General features: G+C 41.8%; 1 protein-coding gene across 6 annotated transcripts in view; it reads right to left on the bottom strand.

Moving 5' to 3' along the window:
• Nucleotides 1-270: 270 nt before the first annotated feature.
• Nucleotides 271-22827, bottom strand: part of PAX2 (paired box 2) — an 82547-nt gene continuing 59990 nt past the window's right edge. For 3 of the 6 annotated variants that reach the window (XM_041461056.1, XM_041461058.1, XM_041461057.1), the window contains 3 exons: nt 8312-8413; nt 2333-2419; nt 335-411 (listed from right to left, as the gene is read on the bottom strand). In XM_041461056.1, the coding sequence (XP_041316990.1) occupies nt 335-411; nt 2333-2419; nt 8312-8413 (266 nt within the window). Of the gene's footprint in view, nt 412-2332; nt 2420-8311; nt 8414-22827 lie in introns of those variants that run through there. The other 3 variants (XM_041461055.1, XM_041461059.1, XM_041461060.1) reach the window with 3 other exon arrangements.

Below are 22827 nucleotides of genomic sequence, written 5' to 3'. Positions count from 1 at the left end.
TGCATTGCTTCCCAGTCCCCCTGGAGACCTGGAAGCCAAGGGGATTTTGCATGGCTGAGTTTTACCCAGGGGTGTTGGAGGGCTCCTGCAGGGGAAGCCACTTGGCCGCACGCTGTTTCTGGCAGGGGCGGAGGGCAGGGAGAACGAAGGGGTCTCAGTCTCATGTGGTGAGCGCTTGGTCCAGCACCTTCGTGGCGAAGAGGAAGGAACTGGACTGTGTGGAGGAACAGAGAAGGTCTCTTCACCCTTCCCAGGGATGGAGGGAGGTGATCAGACAGGTACAATGTGGAGGCCTAAGCTGTCGCCCTGCAGTTTCATGTGGTTTCCATGGTAACTAGTGGCGGTCATAGGCAGCGGCAGCAGTGGGAGGTGCGGAGCCCCGGGATGTGGCACTATAATAATAAGGGGAACCTGAAAGTTAACACAGGAGAAGAATGGACTGGTTGAAAGGACAAACAGTAAACAAAAAAAACCAAAACAAAACAAAAAACAGAAACAATCAAACTAAGAAAAGAAATTAAGGACAACTGAAAACAAAAAGAAAGGTAGAAAGAAAGAAAAGCAAAAGAACCGAAAGAAGAACTTGGAGACTGAGCTCCTAATGGGATTAGGGAAAGGCAGTCAGTGGAAGCCAACTGAGGGCTACGCTTCAGTCGATAGATGCTACGGTGGCCTCTAGATAGGACTTCCCTCTATGAGAAAGAGATCCTTTTGCATCCTCTGACAATCTATAAGTAAGCCCATGAGCATTTGTGCTGGTCTTGGCTGGGTAGAGTTCGTTTTCTTCACAGTGGCTGGTAAGTGGCTGTGTTTTGGATTTGTGCTGAGCACAGGGTTGATAGTACAGAGATGTTTTTGTTATTGCTGAGCAGGGCTTACACAGAGCCAAGGCTTTTTTACTTCTCATACTACCATGCAGCAGTGAGAAGTCTGGGAGTCCATGGGAGGCTGAGAGGAGACACAGCTGGGATAGATGACCTGAACTGGCCAAAGGGATATTCCAGACCAGAAAAGATCCTGGTCACTATGTGAATGCAGGGAAGGAAGGAGGAAAAGGAAATGTTTGGAGTGACACTGTTTGTCTTCCCATGTAACCATTGTGCATAATGGGGCTCTGCTCTCCTGGGGATGGCTAAACACCTGCCTGCCCATGGGAAGGAGTGAATTCATTCTTTGTTGTGCTTAGCTTGTGTGTGTGGCTTTTGCTTTTCCTGTTAAACTGTCTGTATCTCAGCCCAGGAGTTTTCTAGTTTTTATCCTTCCAATTCTCTCCCTGATCCTCCTGGTGGGGGAATGAATGAGTGGCTGCATGGGGCTTGGCTAATGCCTGGGGCTAAACCACAAAAAACATCACGGTGCGATATGCCACACCTGATCCGTAGCCACAAAGTCTCAGGGCCAGATGTTCTGGGTGCACCTGACAAAGTGACTTTAAAACCAGTAGGGGAGAAATGAAACAAAATTACAGTGCTTTATTAATTGGGATTTGGGTCACAATTGGCATGAAAGCTCTTTAGATGGTTATTGAATGTCTGTTAAATAGTGATTGATTATTAAGATCACATTTACTGAAGTTTAACAGCACTGGAATAAAATGTGCATCTATTATCCAGTTGTTAAACCTCAGTAAATACATAGGTAATAATCACAACTGATTTATTTTACATATAATAAATCTCTTCCTATTCCCCTGCAAAGAAATGTTGTATTAAAAGCTAAAGTCTCATAGGAGATTTTCCCCCACTGAAAAAAAATCCTGACTCTTTCTGAGCATATCAATGACTGGAGATGGATATATATCCCTGAAAGCGAGCTCTACTGGCTATTATAAATCTTGTGATGCAGCCTGTCTCCCACTCTAGATATTAGTCCAACTGGTCCAGTAGGAAGAAATTCTATGGGATTTAAAGATTTCCCAGGAATTGACTCTGGATTTAGCCTGGGAGAGGAGTGAAACCTTATCTGAATTTTTAACCAGGCCTTGAAAGTATGCTGGTTGTGGCCTAAGAGTAGCAGAACCTAAATTTTTACTTTTGATATAATTTAGAATAAATTGTGGATGCAGCCCATGGAGAAGCCAGAGCTGAACTTGAGTTCTTAACTGTCTCATGAAAGAGGAATCTGCTACAGAACTGATACAAAATATGCATGAGGTATATTTCAAACTGGACTGGAGAGTGAGGAAAAGACCTCTCACCTGCCCAAATACTTGAAACCCCTTTTCAGAAACAAACAAACAAACAAAAACCCAAAGAGAACAAAGAAAAGAAAACAAAGAGACAAACAGAAGGAGCGCGAGGCTGGGGGTGTGCTGTGGGAAAGAGGTACTCACTTAGTAATGCAGGGTTGCTGAACCGCCAGGCCTCGTTGTAGGTCGTGTACTGAGGGTGGCTGTAGGGATTCCCTGAGAACTCGCTCCCTGGAAGAAACCAAGGAAGGTGTGAAATATAGTAAGGAATAAAGATTGATGTCTGCTATTTCATCAGACCACTGTTCATGCTGAATCCATTTGCCAGCAGGAAAACTGGTGTATGTAGCTTCCTTGTCTAGCTGGAACTCTTCCCTTCAAGACACTTCCGTGCCTGTTCAGTGCAAAATTGCTTACCCATACCATTAAGCATCACAAGATTGACTTCTTCACAATCAAGAAATCAGTTCAAATTCAATAATACAAATAAATTATTTAATTGGGGTGGGTTTCTTCCTTTTTTTTTTTTATTGCCTTCTGTCTTCCAATTCTCAATCTGCAGTAGGACTGCATATGCAAGCTTTTATGCATTTAATTATCAGCTTTCTTATTAATAACAATAAGGTTCTCCAGCAGTGTCGAGACAGCAGGCATGGAAGGTTAATGGGACAAGCTCCCAAGAAACTCTTTGGAACTAGCAGTGCTGTTGATAGCAATACGTATTGCTAATTTTTTTTATTAGGGTACTGAGGGTGATGGCATATTTGTGGAGAAGAGTATCATTAATTTTTGGAAATGTTCTGAGTTGGCTGTGATTAAATACAAAACAAAATGGAAAACACATGAATCACTTTCTTTCTTACTCTGGATGATGGTATTAGTCAGAAAAGTGATTCATACATGATTAACCTCTCTTTTATGCTTAGTTAGTGAATTATAGAGAAAGCTTGCTGTATTCTAGCTCTGGAAAATGTTTTTCTAATGATTAGCACTTTAGGTACTGTGCTGAATCTGAAAGACAAGTTGTGCTACAGCTGCCTTTTTCACATTAGGAAAATGGGCCCAAACCAAAATACTTCCAAATTTTGTGACCTAGTGAGACTCTGAACAAAGATCTGAATGGTGCAGAGTCTTCTAAAACATTCAGTTTTATTGTGCAGAAGGAGCTGAGTCTCGCTGTTTCTTAGAAGGCTGTGCAGGGTATTTGGTAACCAAAGGGGTCTGGTGCTGCATTCAAAATAAACAAATCTCCCCAAACTTAAACATGTATGCTTCTATTATGGAAAATCATTATATGATCTGATCATAAGCTCAATTTAATGTAGTATCAACAAACTGTGGACAATTAAGACTGTCTGAAAGGCCTTATGTGCTTAAAAGGCAGTGGAAGAATAGTGTAGGTATTAGCTTCTGGTCCGCCCAAAGGCAGAGGTGGAATTGTTACAACAGAAGCACCTGGCAGTCCTTGCTAGATACCATGGAACAGGAAAAGAAGGTAATGCAAGATGGAATGGATGCCTGTAATACAATTACCAAAGAATGTAAATTAATTTATGGCATAATCTCTGCAAATCTCCTCTCACTGGAGTGTTAAAGCCAAAACCACAGATTCTCAGATGGTGGAAATGAAGTCTGTTCAAGTTAGGGGATTTATACTGCTTTAAACTTGAGGACAATCTTTCCAGCAAGGTTTTTAGAGGTACTCAGGGTGATAACCAAAGTAGTCAGTGCAAAAATGAGTATGAATCGAACCAAATAATCATCCAAAGGTATTTAGTCACAGTAGCTTTTAGTTTCAGTATAAAGCCTCATTTTTTGTGAGATCTTGCTAACTACTGTTTTAATGATGATAACTCAGCATAATTCCGTAGCTAGAAACATCCTGCATGGAAATTCTGACAACTAGCTGGGAAGGAATAGGTGAAACCTGTGAAGATGACCATGCAATGCACAGTCCAGATTTTTCTTTACTGGATTGATTTATCTGTGGAATATGCTGGAATTGGTTTGCTTCCCAAAGGAGAAGAAAATCTATCCTCATGAAAATTTCTGCTTTTGAAATGCTTCATATGACATAACTTTACTTTACTTAACCATACTCTTGTATGGAGAGAAATTGTTCTGATATTTCAAGACTTTTTTCTCACTCCCTGCTGAATTGACACCCTAAACTGTTTATAGTGTTGCTAAAGCATGGGTTAAGCGCAGGGGAAAAAGCCACAGCTATGGAGCTCAGGGAGGAGGGAGGGCAGCCACTGGAAACAGTGTTTATTGACGAGGAGTGAAAGCATGCATGCAGCAGGATAATGAGCTTTTGAGCTCAACTGTGACCAAGAGGAACTGAGCTATCGCCTTCCCCGATCACTAATGAAACAAGTGTAATTTCCTCATCAACATTGGATTCTGTTTAACGACTCCCTGCCGCCGCCGTCCCCAGCCCTCTGCAGGCTCTGCACTGCTCTGTGTAAACTTCAGTTCCTTCAGTGGATGCTGACTTCGCTAAAACAGTTTGCAGAAACTTAACGTCCTTTCTGGGAAAGAGGAAGAATTGAGACAGGAGTCAAAGACATTCTGTAGCTTTGTGGGAAACTTCTCTCAGATATGTAGGTTAAGTGTACCTGATTCATCTGTCTGTGAGTGACTGACCCCTGCTTTTCCAAATGTGTGCTCAGAACCACTGGCCTTTGTCCATGTTTACAGCCTGGGACCTGAAGTTACAGGAAGGGCAAATGCAGGAATATGTATCTTGTCACATCATTTGCATAAACCTCAGAGGCCATGTGCATTTACTGCCCATGTGGCGTGAATGTAGTGCTACAGGAGACAAGCTTTTCTCTAAACTGTGTGAGTAGAAGTCTAGTGAAAGGTTGTCATGGGTAGAAAATAGCAGCTTTGATTAGCACTGGTTAAGCAATCTTCTCAGAAACGGTTTTCCACTGGAAAATGCTGTCTCATTGAAATGGAAATGTTTTGCTCAAGCTTGTCAGCTTCAATAGAGTTTTGGAAAGAAAAGTTCTGAAGTTATTGCAAATTGAAACAAAGTATTATGTTTCAACTTTCTTGTTTTGTTTCATTTTGCCTTTCTCATTTCATTTAATTTCCTTTCAGTCCTTTCATTATTTTAATATGTCTTGACATCTAGAACATGTTGATGTTATTGAAATGTTTCATCCTGATGTTTGCAAACTGAACTATTGCAAGGTTCTGACTCCTCATACCAATGCAAGATGAAAGCAAATATCAAGGAGTCACAATTTTGAATGGATTAGAAATCTGATTTCTGAACAGTTGTGTTTTTAGCTCTCCACCTTTGTTAAAAGAAGACAGAGCCTCTTTCCCATGTTTTCTCACATCTGAACAATAGGTTTGTTTGTATGTTAGTATGTTTCTCAGAGATACTTCCTGAGCAGTCATCTTGCCGGCTTCATGTTTCAGGTGTAGTTAAAGCGCTGGCTCCTGAACTTTCTTGGCCTGAGGGCACATAACAAACCGTTGGCACCATTGTGTTTGATTGTTCAAACTGGACTCCTAACAGAGGTTGCAAGTCAGCACAGAGGATTGATCTCAGGAGGCCTATATTCTGTGCAATCTGTGCTCAGGGAATCTTTACTAACACTATTTCTCGGTATCTGTATTTAAATCTTATTGGTTTAGTCTTCTAATACAGAAATTATGAGGCATGAAGTGAGCCTAGCAGGTGGCAGGTTCAGAAAAAATAAGGGATATAGTTTTCACACAATATGTAGTTTAGCTATAGAATTTCTTGCAAAAGGTTTCTGTGCATGTTAAAGGCTTATATGGACACAGGAGACATTTTTTACATTTGCAGAGGAAAAACCTATCAAGGGTTTAATATTAAATAGAAAGAAGTCTGACTTAAAATGTTTCTTAGCTGCAACATGGAGGCTGGGAGGTCTTTGAAGAAAGTACCAATACATGCTTGCTCTACTCTTACACCCTTCCTCATATTTCCCCTGTTGGCCCCCGACAAAAGTAGTGGCTGCAGAGATCTGCAGAGTGCTTGCACCTTTTAAAGCAAAATCTTCTGTTTCTTCCCAGGAAGCCTCTTTATCTCCATCTTGTTGGCTTCAGTCACACTAGAAAACAGGAAGAAAAGGGCTTCCTGGCTGGGTCTCACCAGTGGGGTATGACAGAAACAGCCAGAACCTCGTGTTCTGTTGAAAGATGCAGTAACTACTGCAGGCTACTGGAAAAACGCCCTCTGATTAAATGTTGACATCAGATTTAATGTGAAGATATCCATTTGAGCAAAATAATTTTTTTAACTTTGAAGTATAACTTAACTTTTTTTTTTTTTTTTTCCTTTTCTGTATAATTCTCTTCCTTTTCTTTCAGGGAATATTTCTGTGTTGTTTTTTGTTTTTTTGGGTTTTTTTTTTGTTTTGTTTTTTGTTTTTTTTTTTTTTTTTTGGACACTGCTACCTTATATGCAGCGTCCACACCAAGGAGCTGAAATACCTTATTCTTGGATAAATGACCCCTGATATTAGTGGTCTTAAAATTTTTGTCCCAGTTTAGAAGTTACTATCATCGTTACAATGAGGACATTAAACTTAGAAATCACTGAACACTTTCTACTCAAAGAGCCAGCTACTTTGATATTATTAATTTTTATATGCTGTGGCCTCCTGTAAGTTTTGACCATAAATGATCTTAAATATTGTCAACTGAATTTACCTACTGTTACTGGGGGAAGTTGTGTGGGAGATGTTAATTGATTTTATATTGTCTCAGTGCATGTCTGATTCTGGAGCCAAAACACCTTCTTGAATAATTTAGTACATGCCCTAGGACATGCCCTAAAATTTGCCACTAGAATAGGTTGCCCAGAGTAGTTGTGGATACCCAATCCCTGAAAGTGTTCAAGGTCAGGCTGGATGGGGCTTTGCACATCCCGTAAAGATGTCCACCCATGACAAGGTGGTTGGAACTAGGTGACCTTTAAGGTCCCTTGGAACTCAGGCAGTTCTATGATTTGTCACTTTAAGATGTGAAGACTTTCACCTGAAAGCCTTTCCTAAGAGTTATATTTTCACTGTCCTCACTGATGTTAATGTTCATTTAGCTGTCTGTTCTGAGATCTGGGTGAGGGTTAAGTTAGGGTTTCCACTCCTGAGCCCTGGCAAATCAGATGATAGTAATTTAAGAGCTCTCTGTCCTCAACTTGTTGCTGCTTCAGTTCTGGACTCATCTCTTCAGAAGCAGAGGATGCAGAATGGGCTGTGTACCTGCCCCTTAATCATCACGACTCACAACCATGGGCCATAAAAAGCAGAAATCGGTGGCAGATGAGTTCTGAGTTCTGAGCTACCATGTCTGAGAAAAGAAAATCTTGCCTCTTCATTTATCTACTGGGGACAACTGTCATTAGAGGAGGGTGGGTAATAGAGCCTGAGGTAAAAAACTCTTCAATTGTCTGCTGAAAGAGTTGGGAGTATACATAAGCTGAGATAAGGTATTTCTCCAAAGCACTGGGTATCAAAGAAAGAGTTTGTCTTTGGATGTAGGATGAGGTTGGTAATTTCTTGGATTGGTGGCACTATTTTACAAACAGGAGGTGGTTAAGTAGTTGGTTGATAAGACTGAATAGTTAGTTTCTAGTGAAATGCTGTTAATAATTTCTGAGTTCTTAGTAAGTTTAGGCTATATAGACAGTAGGTCTTCAAATACTGTAGGTATTAAATTGCCATTGATAATTTTCAGCTTGATGGCCATGGATTTAGACAGAAGGTGAGTTGTCACCCTTAGTTAGTGGATAGGTGAGTGTCTTGAGCCATGAGCAGTACATAATAATCTGCATGGGTCATTGGAAAATAATTACATTAGTTAATGAATACTAGGGTTAATTAATTACCAATTAATTGCCACAGGTTATAGCTAGCTAGCTGCCCATAGCAGCAGTGAATCAGTTACTAGGGGGACAGAGATACATTACAAAAAGGGTTGTTAGCTACGTTGGTCATAGGCTCCTGATGGTTTCTCTATGAAAAAATAGCTCTTCATGTCAGCAAAGCAATAGCCAAGCCAGCTGTGAAAGCTCTCACAATGCTGGTAAGCGTTCAGACATGTGTGCACCATTACCGAGGTTGGCAGCTGACTTACCAGGAACCATTCCTGCAAGAGTTGATGTTGGGTAGCTGCCTTGTCCAGTTGGAGGAACATGGGGAGGATATCCAGGCAAGGTGGTGCTTGCCATATCACGACCTGGAAAGGGAGAGAATCAGGACAGGTGATCAATACAGATAAGATCTTTCAGTATTGATTTGGTATCACCTCTTGTCCCACTGTCACACAACTTGATAGGCAACTACTGCACAGCCTTCTCTTACATGAGTTCTGTCTACCTACTGAAAATTTTGGGTGAAGATTGGGGCACTTTTGTTCTCACACTATAAGGATGGATGTTAAAACGTAGCTTTGCTGAGGCTCAAAAGAATTTGGTTTGATTTTGGATCTATTTTAACTAAATCAAAATGGCCCTGATCTGCACAGAGAATGGCAGCATATTCATTGCCAGAGTAGCTGAGGTCCTGTCTATATGCAGTGGATGCGGTTCCAAAACCGTGGTGATGTTGCTTTAGGGCATGATCAATGTGCAAGGCACTGGGAAGTGATCCAAGAGTTTTCTGTGCCTGTCTCTCTTCCCACCTTTGCCGTTCACCTGCATATGGTTTTGGGCAAGTCACTTTACCTCTCTGTGCTTCTTTTTGTGCTGCAAACTCTTTGGTGCAAGAGCGCACTTTTAGTACATTTGCACAGCGCTTAGCATGAGACCGATAATGGTTGGACTCCTTCCAGGTGCTGGTGTACTATTTGTAATAATAGGATCATGCAAATCAGTTTGTCTCACTTCATTTTTCACAGGTACAAGTTTTTGTTAATAATACTTTAAGTTGTGGTAACTTTTCATCGCCAAAGAAGTAGAGAGGGGTGTGGACGGGTGTATGATTGTAGTTTATTTTTCCTCTCTTAGGAAGTGCAGCTGGGGGTTTCTTGGTTGATGCCAGAGGCATTTCCTCATTTGGACTGGTTAGCCTGAAAATGGGCCAGCCAGAAGGGCATTTGCTGTTAGTGCTTATTGCATTTAAATGAACTAAAATAATCTCAGAAGCTGCTGGGAGTTTCAAGCCAAAGCAAAGCAAAACAAACAAAGAAAAATAAAACAAAACAAAAAGCTAAATAAATTAAGATAATCTTTCCCCCACAGCTGCTGAGAGCTTTACAGCTCAACCTCCAACACTGCCTACTGAGATGTCAGCCTGTTCCAGGCATCAAAAGCCTTTCACATTCCCTAGGTGAACTATAGCTCACCAAGAAGTTTGTGCTATTTCTTGTTCTTTTGTTAAATTTTGTCTCTCCTGGCAAGAGCCTGATTCACCTTTAGGAGTGACTGGCTAAGTAAAGCCCATTAACACCACTGGAGTCACAGGAACCATGCTGGGATATGCCAATGAAAGAAGAAGCATTGGTTTAACTTTACTACCAACAGAATGATAACTGATAAAAGCAGGCCCTGGAACAAGCATGAACCTTGGCTGGGAATCAGAAATAATTAACAGTTACAAGGCAAAGCAAAAACTAATAAGCATGGAACATGAACCTGAAGGGAGGAAGTTTCTCTGGGATGAGGTAGGCTAAACCAGTGTCACTGCTTTCACAGGTCTTGAGTAAGGATTACTGAGGAGATTTACTCAAGAAAACAGAAATGCAAGTTCATTCTTTCTTCCAGAGGAGGTTCCCTATCAGTGGCTGAAATTCCTAGCTTATGTCCTCTTGGACAACAGCTGAGCCATTTTCCAGCCACTCCCCAGTACTGTTAAAAATCAATACATAATGTATCAGGGATTAATATTCGGCACTCTTTTATCACCATCGTTCCTTTAGTGACTTGTAGCTGTATGTTAAACCATATGAATAACACCTAGTAGATGTAGTAATTTTTTTCTCACTTTGGTTTAAGGCAAGGAACTTTTATGCTTAAAATTCTTGTTCTTTTAGTTTCATTTATTGACTAACCTGAGAAATAACAAGTGATGAGTGAGAAAACAGTGTCACTGAAAAGTCAGAGATAACATTATCTAGCTGCAGGCAAAATGAATTCATTTTGACACTTTCATTCAGGTGGGATCACATATACACTCACTTTGCTACTTGATGTGTGCACATATGCCCCTGTGTTTTTATTCAGACATGAGCACACAGAGGTTGATGTTCAAGACTGAACATGGAAAATTTGTTGGGAAGTGATCATTTGTCAGAATCCCAGTCTTGAAAAAAGAAGATAATGAGCAAGTACTGCATCAGTAACATCAGTAAGAGTCCCACAGAGAAACTCTTAAAATGCTGTTACATACAAACAGGCTCCTTCCATTGCAAACAGGTGCACAGGATTATTAAATTCTTGTACTGCAGGGTTGTGGCAAAGCTAGCTCATAACATGCTTCCAGCTGCAGCCATTCTTCTTCCTGCAAGAACTTTCTGAGTGAGGAACGGCACCTGAATCACTATGACATTGTTTGTGCTTTTGAACGCTTTGTTCCATGTCTAATTCCCTATAAGAGTCTTAAGGCATGTGCCTCTCAAGAAATACAGTGCCTTCTAGGCTAGAAGATGGTCGTATATAACAGTATCCCCAGATATCTCTACTGTTGGAACCACTTCTTGGCTTAGGAAGTGCCCAGAACTCAGAGGCTCTTACTGGCTGCAGTAAGGTAGGAGCAAGATGGTCTAATGATCACAAGCTTTCTCTGCTGTTACTTGCTGTTTTCCTACGTGGAGGTTTAGAAATGGAAATCTCACATGACAAGACAAAGGAAGGACATGAAGTCGAAAGAGAAAAATAATGAAGGAGGTAGAAGCAAGATACGTTTCTTGAGTGTTAGGAAGAAGATATGTTTCTTGAATATTAGTATGGTCTGCACTAAGACTTGTCTGTTCTGAAAAAGCGCAGATTACATCCTTTGAAAAATAGTCAGTGGTCACCCAAGACGATACCCACTATTTCACCTGAGTCACCCCTGAGATTTTGCAGCAATGCTCCGTCTGTCACCTTGCTCAGGGGTTTCCCTTAGTACCTACCTGAAACTTGACTTTTCTCCTCATCTTTCCCTCCTGCCTGCTGCTCATAAATGCTGCCATCTTCTGCAACCTATTTCTTCACTTCTGCTCTTCCCTTAAAGGCCACCTACCTCAGCTCTGTGTTCCTTTGGCTGTAAAACATAGCCTTTCACACATCCTTCCTGCTCTTGACATTCAGACATGATGCTGGGTTTCTTAACTGCGTGGTCTGGTGTGTGAAGGCACTGACACTCCCAAACCAGGTGACTCAAATACTGCTCACAGCACAGCTATTGCAGTGCTCACCAACTGCCCGTGTCTGTCTGACTTAGTAGCTGCAACCCATGCTGAACACCCCAGGCAGGCCTAGAGCTGGCTGAGATCTTTACGCTGCTGTCATCTGCCTTAGGCTAGCACACTGTATTCTGTGCCTGCAGTACTCAGGGACATTATGGCTATTGAGTCAACACAGGATTTTGCTGTATGCATGTTTCTATACTAAGTCCCAAACCCAATCCAGCCAGAACATCCAGTCACTTCTAGGTAGTTACAGCTTCTTTTCTCATTTTATTCTAAAATTGCAGGACAGGCATGAAAACTTTTTGATTCTTCATGGAGCTGTGAACACACACTGCAGATGCAGACCTGGAACATGGTTGCTCTTGTTCCCACTTGCACTCAAAGAGGTTGCAGCATTTATTTGCCTCCCCATCAGACGAAACTGAACCCCTTGCCTACAGCATCCCCACTCAGTTTGTGGCCAAGGCCGGTTACCTGCTATCAGAGGCTGGCTGCTGGACTGCCCAAAGTGGGCACCATGATGAAGGAAGGCACTGTAGCAAGGCGTGGACGCATCGTCTGAAAGGGCCATGTGGAAGGGCTGAAGATCAGCCTGCCCAGAGCCGACCGGCGTGGTGGGGGTGAAAGGGGTGAGAGAGGCTCCATGAGGCTCTTGCTTTATACTGAGGGGAGAGGAGAGGTTTTCTGTGGTAGGGTAAGGGATGGACACAGACAGACAAAGGGAACAGGGGAAGGAAGAGGAGGGTGGGGAAGGGAGGAGAGGAAGAACAAAATGGGTAAATGAAAATGGAGTGGTTAAAATCTACAGGGAAATTAATTTTAAAACAAAAACAAAAATAAAAAGGCTAGGAGTAGATCAGAGGAGGCAGTGCTGAGACAACAGCAGTAAATGTGCCTGGGGGCTAGGCTCGGACTGCAGGAATGCCTCTGCAGAGCAGCAGGAGATGAGGGGAATGGAGTGCAGTGGCAGAGGGGAGGAATGGGAGGCAAGAAGAGGAGAGGTGAGGGAGGGAACATGCAGGAGAGGGAGGACAGGAACAAGCACAGGATTGGGAAGAAGAATGCTCTGAAGCTTTTGTGCTCCCTTTCCTGCTGCTTTTTCTTGCTGGCCAAGGGCATATGAAGATGCTACACTTACACAGTTTGACCCAAAGAATTGCACCACTTTTTCTCTTCAAACCCAAGATAACCTTCCTCAGGAGAATAGCCTTGCTATAAGCATCTATTAAACAGATTGCTGGGTGTAATGGCCAAAGCTTCTCTACCCAAGTTTCATAAAATCTTGACAAAAATGGTATAGCTGGAGTTTGAGTCTAAAATACAAATGGGACTGTGCAATTAATAGGTGGATAGACAGATGGATCAATCAATTGATCTTGTTCACAGTGGCACATTTTGGAGATTTAACCATAAAAACAATCAGGGCTGACTCTGATTGTTCCCAGAGTGTAGTTTTGCCAGATAGATACCTTGACAGAGAGACATAATGGAAGAGAGGAAATGTGGGGGACTTGTAAAAGGTCTAATTTTCATTGTTGTTTACATTGGGCCTCTATTTCTGATGTGCAGGTTTTCACAGGCACAATAGATTGAGCTTTGCCACTGTTCCTAACTTGGCTGACAAGTAGGATGTTTGGGAATTGGAGAACTCTGTGACCTAAAGCATGGGTGCTCCAGAACACCCACTGCTGTTGAGTCAGCAGTAATAGAGTCCTGTATTTGGACACCTGAAAGCAAAGCATGGGTGATGTGATCAGATCCAATCCAAATTATCTAGCAAACTGTCCATCCTCAGGTAAATAAATTCAAGCCACTAAATGAAAGCCATCTCTCTGCTGTGATGGCAACTATTGCCAATGGCCTATGAAATAAGTTAGTTCTGGTGGTTTTGATTTATACAGAGAAATAGAAATGTGACATATGATTAAGTCATAAATCTGACTTGATTAATGTAGAACTGGCTTAATTAACTTTAGGCACCTTGTTGCAAGGCTGTAGACAATAAAGGGCTGGGCAATTTCTCTCTGTGAATGCTGTGAATGCCTGAGATATTTGTTTCCTAAAGATTTGCTACCTGGCAAAAATGATAGTTTGCCATCTGTGTTGTACTCCAAGTACTTCTAACATGGGTGGCCAGCAAAGTCTCTCATCACCAAGGCTTCTTTGCAGCAAAGACATATGCTCATGTTTCAATTAATTGGGAAGGATCAGTCCTGGCCAAGAGGGATACACTTCCTCTTCACTTAGTTTATTAAGTGAAATCACTGGTATGCTAAGTGAGGATTGTAATTTCTTTTCCCTTTTTGCTGCGAAGCTCTGTTTGGCAAGGACCTTTTGTGGAGGATATGGGGAACGGAAGTTGGAGATCTGGATTTTGGTTAAGACTTAATTAAAGTCCCCAGAGTAGGCAGCCCATCAGCACGCAGCTTCTGCCTTTTACAAGGATATACTGTCCTACTGTCCCACTAGTGAGCCTTCATGTGCCAGAGCCAGTCTCTGTAGATCAGGGACCTCCCAGGCTATTTTTCTCCTGCATCCTCTGTCCTCTGCAAGGCAAGGAATGCACAGATTTACTTTCAGACCAAACAGGCAGAGTCACCACCAGCATTCTGGGAGCGCTTGAAGCCTTTATCCGAATAATGTTGATACAAGATAATTTGGATGAATAGACCTATCTGCAGGCAGAGGCCCAAAAGTTCCCTGGGCTTTCACAGGCTGTGAGTGAAGGGATATTTTTCAAGGAAGTCATTTGACAGTGATACATAAATAAACTGGGGACACTTCAGTCCTGGGCATTTTCCATACTCCTATTTCAACTCTATTATACAAGAGACAGCAGGTGTGGGGAGCTGCTGAGGACGAAAGGGCAGAGAATAAGGTGGACATGGAAGCGTGGGTGGGCAGAAGCAAGAGGTGCTATGGGCAGGGGTTAATCCTGTTTGCACAGCCCCCAGGCACGTTTGGTTTCCTAGTCCCTCCCCTGCTTTATTTCTCTTTTAAAGCATGGAATTTTCAGCTATAATCCTTCCTAAACCACAGCATTTTTCAGGCGCTCTGTGTAAGTGAAACCATAATCTCTGGTAAAACAGACCGCTTAAGCTGCTGTAGCATTAGGCCAATCTGATCCAGCCCCTGGATTTCCGCTCTGCCCAGCCACCACAGAGAGGATTTCAGCCTGAAAGACTGTGTAAAGCCCTTGCAATGGGAACAACAGTGCTAGGCCTTGCCTTGCAAAGCTGGGAAGGGTTAAGGGACCAGGAGCTATTTGTCCCAATGTTGTGACGCTGTTAAAACCCCTGTCAGACTCACAGCAGAGATGAGCCCAGTCCTCTCTTGAACACATCAAGGCTTATGAAGAAAAATTCCTCGCACCTTCCAGAGCCATTGCCACTTACTCAGTGTGTGGGGGGATAAAGAACTCAACAGTAACATGGCAAAGAGACTTGAACACAATAATGCTAAACACTCTTCTCTCTAATAGTGGAAAGGAGGCTAGGATAAGGTCAGACAGCGAATGATTGCACAACCAAAACTCAGACTTATATGTGTCTATTTATCTGTCTGTCTTTCCCTCTACACTCTACAACTGCACAGACATAATTTATATCCCATGTATCTTTACTGATGGATGGCATTTACCATTTTTTACTCCTTTGTTGTCCAACTCTCCACTGACTAAAAGCACCTGAATTCTGTCTCTGGTATAACTCCTGCCACTGCTATGCTGGAATAATTGCCCCAGCAGTGAATTATAGCTCCAAAGCATGTCACTGTATACGAAATCAATTGATTGATCTATCTATCCACCTGTGAATGGCACCGTCTCATTTTTCATTTTAACCACTTCAAACTTCAGCTGCATCTTTTATGTTTTCAATTTTGATTTTCTCCATTCTCTAATTCTTTCATATTTGTGATGGAGAACTTGCCCCTGCCTATCCCAAGTCCCACTACTGCCAGCAAGCTGTGGAGCAGTGCAATTTTGGCTTGTCTGTGTTTTGTTCGGAGTGTTTCTTAGTAAGGCTCCTTCAGCAAATCCCGAGCTATATCTTTCTCCTAAGGCTGGAATACCAACGTGTAATCAAATGGGAGGGGAGTGGAATGAGTTTGCAACCCCTTTCCATAGCAGCAGAAATCTATTCCTGCCCCAGTCTCCTTTATTCTTCTAAAAGGTGAACAGTATCCTTGTTTATAGGTGGCAAAAAAAATATCACCCACTGTCATGGTGGGGGAAACTTGAAGGTAAGCAGAGTAGGGATATAGCTGGAAATATAGCAGAGGACAACATTTTGTGAATCACCTGCTCCTCTCTTTCTGACTGTGTTTTCTGAGTTATGGTTGTTTTTCTTCCATTCTAACCCTCTCCTCAGTTATTTTGGTGGAGAGCAAGAACTCTAGGCTAAATTCCTACTGTGAATGAAGGGATTTGGCCAGACAGAGTGAGAGGAAGATTCACAGCTTTGGGTTCCAATGGCGACTCAGCTTTTATCATGCTCTCTCCTGCTGAAGGGAAGGGAAGTGGGGTGGGGGTTGGTTGCAGGACTACATAAGCTGCTTGTTTTTCATTGCTGGTTTCCTGAAGGATAAGCTATCTGCATTCAGTGCTCCTTTTCTTTATAGTACACACAGATTACCAAGATGGCACATCCATGCATGAGGGATGGTTCTTACACAACCCACTCAACCCTGCTTACCATCTTGACAATGTTTCCTGTTCTTTGTCTTTTCCTGAGGTCTCTATCAAATATTTGTATGACTCCAGTGCCCCACCCTTTACAACGCACCTCCTTACAGCATTGCTTAGGGATCACTCTTTTATCTGTGAAGAACTGAGGCCAGAGAAGAATACTCAAGTTTGTGTAGGAACCCTGTGCCAAAGCTGAATCTTATCTCAGATGTTTTGAATTCTATCCTTGCACTCACCTCTGAAACATCTTTTCTGTATTTGTGTTCTCTATTCCTTAGAAAAGTTTCATTGTGGTAAACAGAATGGGACTGGGTCCTCAGAACTCATGGAGTGGTAAGTTTACACTATTGGCAGTGGAGTTACATCACTTTCTTCCTTGTGTTGATCTTGCCTCCAATTCCAAAAGCCATACAAAAGACCAGACAGGACTCACATAGCATATTGTTTGCTTTTGCTTGCTGTCATATCAGAATAACCACTTTTTCTATTCTTAGTTTTGTAGGTTTTCTGTTGCAAGAGCCTTTTTCAAATTGCACATAAAATAAATACTGTCCTCTGTTTTTTCTCTTCTCTGATCATAACAGACCTTTGCTAGAAGAACTTACGGGTGTGCCAAGATTAACCTGCTTCTCGTTATACCTTTCGTGTCTTCCTACTGACTGGAGAGTGTGCCTTGTCTGTTCAGGTTTTTTTTCTGTTTGTGCGCACATTCATCCATGCTCTTAACCTTGGGCTGCTTTCCCCTAAGAGTCAATGCTGTTGTGACATCACATCCCACATCAAATTTTGTAATGTATTTTCTGTATTTTTTTCATTAAACTGAATGCTGTAAATCTAGATTTTATGTCTGATCTGATCAACTGCTGCTTTCCAAGTAAACTGACCTGCTAACTCTGTATATTACTTTGAAGAGAAAATTTTATACCCTTCATATAGAGTAAAACATGGAGCTTCCACAGTAGACATGTGATCTGGACTTAATCTTTGAAGCTACATGGACACTAATTAATCACTTGGGAACTCTTCTGGAGTCTATTTCATGTGGCTTTCAGTACGTTTGTTTAAGGATGGAGCTGAAGAGGGAAGATATGCTTTGAAGTCCGGGCTGCAGGGGAGAAAGGTGTGCATGCAACTTGTGCACTTGACAAACAGGGAAGTTCAGTCGAGTTTATGTTGTCCCCTTTCTTGAGTTGCAGCCCATTGGATTTGGCAAGTTCTGCCTGTCTTGAAATATAGCATGTGCTTACTCCTTCTTGTTTTGCGACTTAAGTGTTGCATCTTAAGATGCTTTTGAAATATATACTGGGCAATGCAAAACTTGTTAGTTTTTCATGCAGTCCTCATTATAGGTAACTCCAAGGTTTCATCATAATGGTATTTTACTAATCACAAGATAGGATAGATATTCCTTGGTAGCCCACAGCAGTGGTAAACTTAAAAAGATGGGAGAAAGATTACTCTAAGCTCTCAATTTCTCTGAAAGACTGCAGTGGGCAATTTTGGTTGTACAAAAAGTGGGCCTGATTAAATTCATTACAGTTGATGGACACCAAAAGTTATTTATGTCTGCTTAACTCAGGTATAAAGCACAGTTTTTGCTACACTGGGCAAATGTATACATCGCAAGAATTTTTATCAAAATTGTACTCATTGGATCCTTCATTTCACCTCAGAAGAAAAGGCAAAACTTGAATTACTGGAAAGACAATATAATGCAATTATTTTCTCTAAAAAAGTCCCCTTTTGTCCAGCAGCACAGAGTGTGGCAGCCTGCATGCTGCCTCTTGCTGAAGAAAATTGGACTGGCAATGCCAATTCACTGCTATTGTCATTATATGACATTATTTTCACTCACTGCTATTGTCCATTTAAATGCTAAATTAAGGAAAGCAAAGATATTATTTCTTTTAGGCCCATCCATTTCTGTGTTCTTCAGTTGAATATGCCTTTAAAGCCCACCAGCTGCTTTCTTCAGCATCATAAAGTTACTGTCAGTGAAAATTCCACTGAATGCATATAAATAGTTTATGTGATTCCTTCCCCTTCACCCCCATTCCTGGCTGTTTCAGGAATCATTCATCTGACCATCTATCACTCTCAGCCATTTGGTCCCAGAGAAGAATAGTAACACCTTTTGCTTTTACAAACTCCTTGACTAGATAAGAAGATGCTATCTCTTCTTAAAGAGGGGAAATGATTGATTAAACTTGGAGGTTCTGTGGACTTCTGCTTTTGCCAGTTCCTCATCTTCAATATGAGAGGCTTGCTCACAGAAAATACTACCTTTGTTTTAGTGAGGCAACAACCTAGTAGCAGATGCATGAATGATTATCATATTCCATTTTCAGGGCATTGGAGCACCCAGAGCTGTGCCCAAGAGGCTGTTTGAGCGATGGTGGCTGCAGCCATGCTGCTGGGCTGCGGAGCAGGGTCAGCATCTGGCATCTTCCATCACCAAAGCCAACTTGGGCCCCCCAGCAGTTTGCTAAACACTGAATTTTTTAAGCCAGAGGAGTCCAGCCCTGACCAGGGCCATTGTTTGCTGATATCAGAGGCTAAAGTAGACTGGAGTAAGACAGGAATTTTTCACCAGTACAAACAAGGAAAAAGGGAAGGAAATACTTCCCCTCTCACTGTAACATTATAAGTACAACTGAATGTAATGGTCAGTTTCAGTCATGATTTAAAACAGCAAACTGGATCAACTTGTTTTACATTTCCACTGTGGGGCTGTTTGCTACAAGCTTGAATTTTATGGGAGGTAACAAATATTTTGACAAATACAAAATTCACCCTAAATATAGTTATTTCAGTTTTTGCTAAGTAGATGAACTGCATCATGTGCACGTTTATTTAAGCAATTATGTTGTTTAATATAATTTGTCTTCATATGTTATTACATGTCAAAATAGTGAACGATGAGTCCATGTTATTATTTTATTAGATTATTAAGTTTTTACTTGTTATCTGTGTCAAGTTATATTTGCATGGAAATTAAAATTAAATTAAAAACAGTATTTGTAATTATTCATGCTAATTAAATAAAATGACCATAAGTCCCCTGACTTCCTAAATATACTAGAACAGAAAAATCAAGCTTTTCTAAGCAGGTTTTGCATTAAAAAATTCTTTATTAACTGGAAGAAAGGATACCTATAAGGAAGAATTTTGATTGGTTTAAGAATCCTATTTTTAAAAGAATACATTTCATCCTTTCATACCAACTCTAATTCACTTAATTTGAGGGAAAAAAATGTTCCCGCTTTTTGAAATCTGAGTTTGTTCCTTCATTTTAAATGACCAGGTTATTGAACTGAACAAAATTCTCTTGAATTCACTCGCTAATCTGAAATGAAGGAAATAGCATCTTTTCACCTTGCAGGAGGCTAAAGTTCTCAAAGGATTGTTTAGCATTTCAGAAAATCTTTCCAAATGTCTAGCCAGTGATTTCCCCATGATTAGCATCACAGCTTTCCTGAGAATCAGATTCTGTTTGAATACTACTTTATGTCTTTCAAGTATAGCAAGTATCCTTTTTTGCCAGTAATTCCATTTTTTTTTTGCATATATTCATGTATGAATTTTAAAAAAATAAACTGAAAAAAAACCCTGATTGTGTGCCAGAGAGGGGAGGTGTGGAGGAAAGTAAAATCCATGAACTTTTTTCTCTCTCTGAATCTTCACAGGGCAGTTGAAAATTTCTGCATTGTCTGTTCCATATGAAGGACAACAGGGTCGGTTTCCTAGCCTAGTGTCCAGCAAGTCCCTAAGTGACAACTCAATCATGGACATTCCTTGAACATACTTAATAGGGAGAGATAAGGATGACCTGCTTGCTGCATAGTAAAAAAAATGGTTTTGTTTACTTCTTTCAGAGATTTGAGTAATAAATGAGCCATCTAAGATGTGTTAGTACAATAATTGTCTGAAAGGGAGTGTTTGACATTGGCAGTACTAGGCAAGGCTGGGCTGTACATAGCTGTGGTGCTAAGCTGTGTCTTTGAATAGATGCCCAGGACTTTGGGGAAGGCCTTCTGGCCTGTTGGAGAAGTGGCTGCCTGTTTTGCAGCATTTCCAGCTCTTCAGTTCCAAGAAGCTCCCAGACAGATAAAGGGACTTAAGCAACACCATTCCTTAACTATCTCAATACAATTCACAGTCTTAGGTAGTGACAGATTGTTGAGGGTTTGATGGCTTTTGGAGGGCTGTAGTCTCAGAATGGTGTGAGCTGAAAGAGCTTGCTGAGGACAGCTACTCGTGAGCCAGAGAGAAGGACCTTCTCTGAAGTCTTCAGAAAGGAACACTTTCTGAAGACTGCATGATCTGGCATCATATAGCTATGGTTTGGAAAGGCCTAGTGATACAGTTTTCTCCCTGGGAAGACTAAGCTGGGGAGACTTCCTTGTAGACTGAAGCTCCAAATCTCACATTGTGAAGTGACTCCACACAGAATTTGTACCCTGAATGAGTAGGTTTGTTTCGCATTTGTGTCAGGTATCACCTGAATTCACAGACTGCCCTGGGCATTTTGTGAGGCGTTTCAAGGATGATACCATAGCAGCAAAAGAGGCAGCCAGCAATTCAATACTCACTACTACTCCAATATCCCTTCCTGGGAGCAGGAGCTGGGTGATACCAAAGAAATCTACATGCTTCTTCCTTAATTTCCTAGCTGGGGTAGATCAGGAAGCAGGACTGAGTTCCTCACATCTCTGGTCCTTCCTTGAAAGCATTGCCCAGTCCCATAGCAAACATACAATGAATCATTCATCTTTAATAGATTATGCAAATTGAGAACATCAGATCAATGAAGATCAATACCTGCAACCATTTAATTGCCAGCAAAAACATTTTAAGAATGAGCATTATCTGAAGTCCTTTCTTGGGTAATGGCACCATTAATCCAAACATTGGATCCTGGCCTAAGTGTACAGGAAGAATTCTCCGCCCCTCTTCCCCTGATGCCTTTCAGGTTGTTGTGGGGCTTTTTCTTCCCCTTTTCATTTCCAGTTTCTGAATTTCTCCATCATTACCACCAGTGAACAGCTCCCAGTGCTAATAGTTCTGCTTTTGTTACTCTGCACTGATTGAAATGTCGCATACAGATTGAGATGTTAGTGCTAAGTTGCCACCTGGGAATGTCAAGCTGGGTCTGAAATGAACTTTTCTCACTCTTGGATCCAGATGGATCAGATGGGGATGTTCTCAAGCTGAGCTGGGAGTGTGGCAGGGAACAGAGTAGGGGTAACACAGGGTGGGAGGGACATGAAGAAAATTTTTTTCCTCAGCCTACAGTCTCTTCTGTGAGACCAAATCTGTCTCCTGCTGTGTTCTTGTGAGAGTCAAGTCCAAGGCTTGTGTAGTGTCCCAGCCTTCAGGAAGCCTCCTCTCACACTGACAAGCTAGAATGCACCATCTTCACGTAGGCAAAAGGACTAAAAAGAACTATTTTCATGGCCTCTTTGAATTTTAAACTCTGATTGTAGACACATCACCTTTACATTTAGCTGTGGGGATTTGCCTTGCTCTGCTACTGGCTTTGTCCCTCAAAGATGAGAAGATATTTCCTGTAAGAGATGTGGATCTGCTAAACAGTAGATGAATGACAGCTGAGTTTTGCAAATACAAAGAAAGGTTGAACACTTTTGCCACAGCTAAGCCTTTTTTTTTTTTTCTGGTTGGCTAAGAAACTGCATGGCTACAAGGATTCTGAATCAAGCCTGATAGCTGTAAAAGCCATGAAAAAGGTCTGGGATGTCACACTTTCTAAACATTTCCTGAATAATATAGTTCATCTCCCATGGTCTCCATGAGATTTTGCAGACACACTGGATGTCCTCTGTGTTTGAGTTAACTGTTACTAATCCTGCATGATCCCAAAGTTCTTAGTAGCCAAAAGTTGCATGCAACAATATGCCTTTGCTCAGTGTTTGCTGGTCAAGCAATGACTGCCTGCCTCAGCCATGAGCTGCCCTGACATCAGGGGCTATTAGCTGGGGCTTCTGTAAGAAAAAATTGAGATACATACTCCAGTGCTCTTGATTCTGTGCCATCAGAGGACAACTTTTTGGTCAAGGGACAAGAAGCTTCTTCCCTTACTAACACAACCTAGACCTCTTTGTCATGAGTTGTTTCTCAACTTCTACCACGAGGTTTCTAGAGGTGCTACAAAAGTTGTTGAGAAAGGGGGATACACCAAAGAGGGGCAAGTCACTTGAGCCTTGCAGCCACTTTAGCTACCCAGGAGATGTGCAAGTCTGGTAGCTGTGTGAGCAGCCACCGATGGCAACCAAGGCCTCGAGAAGATGGGCTGTGACACCATTTCCTAACAGCTCTAAACACATGCAGGACAGGCAGCCTACACCAGTATCAGGACAGTGTGGGAGTGACCTGTGGCCCTAGGCCAACCTGTGCCACTCAGGTTCTGCGTGTGCCACCAGCAAAAAGGAAGTTTCAGTGAAGCATCTGCTACAGGGGTTGCCTCCTATCTCTCTGCATCCTAATTTGTCTGCTTTCATGTGTTGGCTCATAGTTTCTACTCTCACAGGAACACACCTGAGTTTAATGTGCCCAC

This window comes from Pyrgilauda ruficollis, unplaced genomic scaffold (genome assembly GCF_017590135.1).
Source record: "Pyrgilauda ruficollis isolate IOZ18807 unplaced genomic scaffold, ASM1759013v1 scaffold15, whole genome shotgun sequence".
Taxonomy (NCBI): domain Eukaryota; kingdom Metazoa; phylum Chordata; class Aves; order Passeriformes; family Passeridae; genus Pyrgilauda; species Pyrgilauda ruficollis.
Note: the sequence above shows the minus strand (reverse complement) of the source record. Positions and strands in the feature narration are given on the sequence as shown.